At 37.6% G+C, this 6,438-nt stretch overlaps 2 protein-coding genes across 2 annotated transcripts in view; both read left to right on the top strand.

Moving 5' to 3' along the window:
- LOC107572170 (uncharacterized) overlaps window positions 1–2,051 on the top strand; it is a 4,635-nt gene extending 2,584 nt beyond the window's left edge. Inside the window, exons 4-6 of the mRNA XM_016258580.1 lie at window positions 4–136; window positions 386–613; window positions 1,255–2,051. Of these exons, the coding sequence (XP_016114066.1) occupies window positions 4–136; window positions 386–613; window positions 1,255–1,325 (432 nt within the window). The 3' untranslated portion in view covers window positions 1,326–2,051. The remainder of the gene's footprint in view (window positions 1–3; window positions 137–385; window positions 614–1,254) is intronic.
- A 1,494-nt stretch (window positions 2,052–3,545) lies between these two features.
- LOC107572173 (hemicentin-1-like) overlaps window positions 3,546–6,438 on the top strand; it is an 8,373-nt gene continuing 5,480 nt past the window's right edge. Inside the window, exons 1-4 of the mRNA XM_016258582.1 lie at window positions 3,546–3,687; window positions 4,138–4,404; window positions 4,885–5,217; window positions 5,305–5,553. Of these exons, the coding sequence (XP_016114068.1) occupies window positions 3,639–3,687; window positions 4,138–4,404; window positions 4,885–5,217; window positions 5,305–5,553 (898 nt within the window). The 5' untranslated portion in view covers window positions 3,546–3,638. The remainder of the gene's footprint in view (window positions 3,688–4,137; window positions 4,405–4,884; window positions 5,218–5,304; window positions 5,554–6,438) is intronic.

The following is a 6,438-nucleotide window of genomic DNA, read 5'->3' as shown; positions in this document are numbered from 1 at the left end:
GTCACACTCCTGATCCGTCCAGACAGAGCTGATGATGGAGCTCAATACAGGTGTGAAGCAGAGCTGGATCTGGGAGCAGAAGGACCTCAACCTCATCCAACAATTTCATCAAAACCTCTTAATGTTGAAGTATACTGTAAGTTTATTATTGCTAAGCTAGCCATATAATTCAGTTTATATTTTCTGTAGGGCCTTCTAGTGTGACGGATGTGCAACTGTCGTATTTCATCACGCTCAGAGATTTGCATATTCACTTAAAAATGGCATTATGAATTGAATGAACTCAGATAAAAAGGTTTCAGTTGCAGTATTTTTAGTGATCTGTTACTAACGGCTGCTCATCATGATGCTGTTGTGCTGAGAAATGTATCTCTGTCCTCCTCAGATAAACCACAACACTCCAGTTCAACAGAGACCATCATTAAAGACGATAAGGTCATGCTAGATTGTACAGTGAAGGCAAACCCGGCCCCTACGTACACATGGGATCATCTGAAAGAGAAGAACAGCTCCTCAGAGCTCAAGTCCTCAGCACTCAGTCCAGGAAACTACACATGCACCGCCACAAACGCTCTGGGAAGAGACAGCAAAGTGTTCATCGTCAAATCTACAGGTGGGTTATGAATGAAAATATATCATCTGATTTTTGTAAAACGTGAAATTGCATTAATTATTATTTTGTTTATATTTGAATAAGATTTCATTAATGTTAATTTAAACATTTCAAATTTGCATTATGTATTCTATTTTTTTTTTTTTAAATGTGTGTATTATTTTGCTCTCATTAATAATGAGTGCACATATGAGACATTATCTGATGACTTAAATACTTTGTGCATATTTATGTTTTTGTTTTTTTCTAAATGTTGGTTTGGGTGTTTCTTATTTTATACATCGTGTTTGATTTCTGGGTGTAAAACCAGAGTCACTCTTTTGTACACTCTTAAAAATAAAGGTTCTTTATTGGCATCTATGGATTCACAAAGAACCTTTAACATCCATGGAATCTTTGCATTCCACTAAAGGTGCTTTCTGGAAAATGTTTCTTTAGATTATTAAAATATTCTTTACAAAAACAGTTCAGCTTCAGTTTTAAGAACTTTTGTGGAACCAAGAATAGTTCTTCTATGGCACCATCGGTAAACCCCCCTTTTGGAACCTGTATTTTTAAAGAGTGCATCTGTAGACAGGGATTCAGCATTGAAAACACTTGAGTGTTTAAATTACGTCATTAACACAGCTTTTCTTCCACAGGTATTCGTCCCACATTCTGGACTGTTCTTACTTTTTTCCAGTTGTCGGTTGCATTGATTACTATCATGTAAATAATAGTCACACAACAGAGATAATTAGTCACAGTATTGTATTTTCTTTCTTTCTACTCTGCTGGGAATTCATAAAAATGTGTTGACTTGTAGTGGTTCATCAGCCATACATATGAAGTCAGTGGGAACCACTACAACACATCACTTTTATTTATAAATAAATCCCTGCCTTTAGATGTTAGCATGAAATTAACATCTGACAATAACTGGAAAGTGTATTTTCATGAATGTTCATTTGAATTTTTTTACTTTTTTACTGTTCTCCTAAGCTTTTCCTCACTGCTGTATGACAAATTCATTTTACAGAACAAATATTCCATTTTGTCTCTTAATTAATATGAGGGTATATAAAGTTGCACGTTTGAAAACATTACAATATTGCATTAGTAATATAGTATATGGTTTGCCACCCTGTAACACGGCATTTAGAAAGTATTTAGCATATACTGTATGTATATTCATTGCACTGTGTATTCATTGCACAGAGCAGCTTTTAAAATTCTTCTGTATTCGGTGTGAATGTGAGCTGAGCACAAGATGAGCACTCAGACTGCACAGGGCGTCAACTACCAAGGGGGACATCTCATTTCCCTCGGCCCCCACCTCCAAAAGCTTCCCCCCCCCCCGATGTACATCCTTTTGGCTAGCGGATGCCCTTTAGGATGTTTTGGAAAACACAAGAAAATGTATTTTGAGTGGTTGAACAGCAGCAAAATAAATGTTGACTTCTTTGGCTTTGATTTCCTTCTCATTTTATTTTCTCATTTTGCTCAGTTTCAGTTTGTTAGGGGAAATGTGCTTGATGAGTATCAGTGGAAACTGTGACAGTGTGGAGTCAAAATGACTCAAAGTGTTATATGTTTAGAAGGTGTTAATCACAACAAAACCTTCAACCAGAGTGTGAATTTGCCATACGTATATCACAATACTTGTGGGTGGGCTCTTTTGACTTGGCCCAGTAAACAACCACCCTGAACACCTGAGCCTAAAACAAATCTAGTTTAATTTATAATGTGTCAATATTAATAACCTGAACAAATTACTAGCATCTGGATAGCTACATGAATGTCAAGAATCTGTCCCACTTTATATTAGGTGGCCTTAACTACTATATACTTACATAAAACAAGTACACCATAGTTATTATGTTCATATTGTATTGCAAAACACTTTTGCTGCTATTGAGGTGGGATGGGGTAAGGTTAGGGACAGGTTTGGTGGTATAGGTAGGTTTAAGGGTGGGTTAAGGTGTAAGGGATGGGTCAACAGTGTAATTATAAATGTAATTACAGAAATTAATTACAGATTTAATTACATGCAGGTATTTTTTAAAATTATTGAGGTGGGATGGGGTAAGGTTAGGGACAGGTTTGGTGGTATAGGTAGGTTTAAGGGTGGGTTAAGGTGTAAGGGATGGGTCAACAGTGTAATTATAAATGTAATTACATAAATGAATTACAGATTTAATTACATGCAGGTATTTTTTAAAACATAAGTACAACGTAAAAACATGTAGTGCATTGTATCAAATGATTAATTTAAGTGTAAGTACATAGTAAAGGCCACCTAATATAAAGTGGGACCCATGAATCTTTCTAAGTCACTGGGGTGTGTATCACACCCAAGGAAGTAGGGAAACACATCAATTCTAATCCTTATGTTTTTTTTTTAAAAACATTTAAAAATGTTCTTTGTGTCTCTTTTGTGTGTTTAACACAGTGACCTGTGCGACTTCAGTCTGCCAAAACCTGAGTGAGTGTTGGCATAGCAACCTCACTGCAGTGAAGCATTTTAAGACAGCTATAGCTGGAGCTCAGTAGCTCTTAACTCATATAAGCTCATTTAAAAATTAACGAGACGGTATGCGTAAACAGTGAAATAATGGAAAATGAAATGTGCACAATCAGTTAAAATATAGTTTATGTGTGATGCATGCGGCAATCCACAAAAACAATAAGCATGAGCAATTGTAACTATTTATTGCAATTAGCAACTACAAGTTGAAAGACAAATACGATTATAAAATTAAAGAGACATTCTAATGTGGTAATGCTTCAGTACGCTAGTCTCAAATGTGATATAAAAAAGACAGTTTCACAAGATACATTGCAGAAGATGAGAAATACTGAGGTGCGAGAAGAGGGAGAGCTGATTGTAATGAGGCCCACTACTTCAATCCCCCTCCAGGCCCTTCAGTACAAGGCTTTTGTTGGCTGTCACTGTTCACAGTTTTTAGTTGCCAAGCAAGACCGAGTCGGAATTTCTTTCTCCTCTGTATGCGGACTATAGCAGATTTCAACCATTTTCATCAAAATGAAGAACAATCTCCTTTGCTTTCTCGGTCTGTCCATTATCGGAATAGGTAAGATGTTTCTCTGTGAAAATAACGCTAGTTGTTTAGTAATATTTCAGGTTAAGTTGAGAGTAAACAGTTATGAGGTGCATATCTGTTTACGCTTACCAACTTCCAATGAAAACCTATTGAACTTAACTGTAATGTTTCTGGAAGTTTGTACATTTCATTCAAAACTTTTTTACATAAAAGTATTTCTTAGAAGAAATAAGGCTTACTGCGTAATAATTGTTTTCAAATAGCATTTACATTTTCTATATATGGCATATTACACTCTAAAAAATGCTGGGTTGTTTCAGCCCAGCTTTGGGTCAAATATGGACTAACCCAACTTTTGGGTGAAAAATTGAATGTAAAAATTGAACCCAACTGCTGGGTTAGTCCATATTTGACCCAAAGTTGGGTTGAAACAACCCAGCATTTTGTGATATTGTTGATTCTGATTCACACCTCCTTCAGTGTCAGCTGACAGTTGCTCGCTAGAGATATCTCCCTCCAGAGTAGTGGTGAAATTTGGGGATCCGGTGTCGGTCAGCTGTGTGGCCTCTCGTCCAGTGCGCGTGCTGGGATGGGAATCGGTCATTGCCGCATCGCACACTCAGAATGACCTCAGCGTTCAGTGGCGGGTGGACAGTTTGACTGACTGGATCGAGGAGCCAATCTGCTATGGTGTTTTTTTTACTGCACCCAGACAGTGTGAGGAAAAACTCAACCTTGTTCTATACAGTAAGTACAGTATTTAAAATGATCTTCTGAAGAAAACAAATCAGTGTAGACTAGCTGCATCTAGCTTCAAATGACCACCTTAATGTCAATCCATTTAAAAAGAGTAAATGCTGTCATTACTCATTCAATGAGTCTGTGTGGCAGCATTTTTAAATGAACATAAGCAGAATTTAAATTTCAATAGATTTGGTGAAGAAAAAGATCATCAAGGAATAATGAGGGTGAGTAAAAATTGACACAGTTGTCATTTTGGTGCAAACTATACTTTTGGTTACCAAGTGGCTTTTAACATGGTTACACTGGTAAAACAGGTCGACCTGCAACAATAACCAGCTTGTGCCAGAAACAGACCAGCACTAACCATCTAAAACAAAACCACTTTGGTATTTAAGCTGGTCCAAACTGGTCTAAACTAATATGTTTTGTTATGAATATCTCCATTAAATGCCTTTGTTTAAATTCGCAATTGTCTTCACGCAGAGAAACCAGACAGTGTGTCCATAAGTTTAGTGAATCACAGCAGTCCAGTGGTGGAAGGAAGAGAGTACCAGCTACAGTGTGAGGTGCAGAATGTCGCACCTGTCCAGTACCTTGTTTTACGATGGTACAGAGGAAAAACTGAGGTTTACAACCACTCGTTCTCAGAGTTATCCCCTGCAACACCGGTCCAGGTGTCCTCCACCTTGCTGATTGTCCCAAACAGAGCTGATGATGGAGCTCAATACAGGTGTGAAGCACAGCTGGAACTGGGAGCAGAAGGACCTCAACCTCCTCCAACAGTTCAGTCGGAAGTTCTCAACATTGCTGTTCAATGTAGGTGAATAAAGTCAACAATACCCAATAGTGAAGACCTTTTATAGCTATTAATGTTAAATCTTTGTTAATTTTTTTTCCCATCAGACCCGCCTGTCTTCCGTAGTCCAGAGGAAGAGATACTGGACATCAGTGAGGATAGTGAAACGGTGCTGGATTGTACTGCGGAGGGTAACCCACCTCCTGTGTATGTCTGGACCTCCTCAAACCTTCAGGAGAAGGCTGATCAGCCTGTTTTGAGAGCTGCAACTTTGAGCCCAGGAGTATATACATGCATTGCGTCCAATATCCTGGGGAAAAAGAGCAAACAGTTTGACATCAAGCACAAATCCAAAGGTGAGAGCAATAAAACACTAAAAATGTAAATATTAATGCATTTTCTTTGTCTTTTGAATCAAGGCAACATGATGCACTTAGTTACTTGAGTTCTCTCTTAAAAGGATAGTTCACCCAAAAATGAAAATTCTGTTATTAATTACTCACCCTCATGTCGTTCCAAACCTGTAAGACCTCCATTCATCTTCGGAACACAAATTAAGATATTTTTGTTGAATTCTGAGAGCTGTCTGACCCTCCCATAGACAGCAATGTAATTACCACGATCAGGGTTCAGAAACGTAGCAAGGACATCAGTAAAATAATCCATATGACATCAGGGGTTCAGCCGTAATTTTACGAAGCTACGAGAATACTTTTTGTACGCAAAGAAAACAAAAATAATGACTTTATTCAACAATTCGTCTTTGTTCAAATCAAAGCTTAAACAACGTAGAAAACGTGTGACGCAGCTGAAACAGAACAGCATACACTGTTTACGTCCAGCGGATATTCTCCAAAATGGCGCTAGGGTGACGCGGAGGAGACGAATTGTTGAATAAAGTCGTTATTTTAGTTTTAACCCTGATCGTGGTAATTACATTGCTGTCTATGGGAGGGTCAGACAGCTCTCGAAATTTATCAAAAATATCCTAATTTGTGTTCTGAAGATGAACGAATGTCTTACGGGTTTAGAACGACATGAGGGTGAGTAATTAATGACAGAATTTTCATTTTTGGGTGAACTATTCCTTTAAAGGGGTCATATGATGCTGCTAAAAAGAACATTATTTTGTGTATTTGGTGTAATGAAATGTGTTTATGTGGTTTAAGGTTAAAAAACACATTATTTTCCACATACTGTACATTATTGTTTCTCCTCTATGCCCCGCCTTTCTAAAATGC

Source organism: Sinocyclocheilus grahami, unplaced genomic scaffold (genome assembly GCF_001515645.1).
Source record: "Sinocyclocheilus grahami isolate Dianchi unplaced genomic scaffold, SAMN03320097.WGS_v1.1 scaffold1711.1, whole genome shotgun sequence".
NCBI classification, from domain to species: Eukaryota; Metazoa; Chordata; class Actinopteri; order Cypriniformes; family Cyprinidae; genus Sinocyclocheilus; species Sinocyclocheilus grahami.
This window is presented reverse-complemented; position numbering and strand designations above follow the sequence as displayed.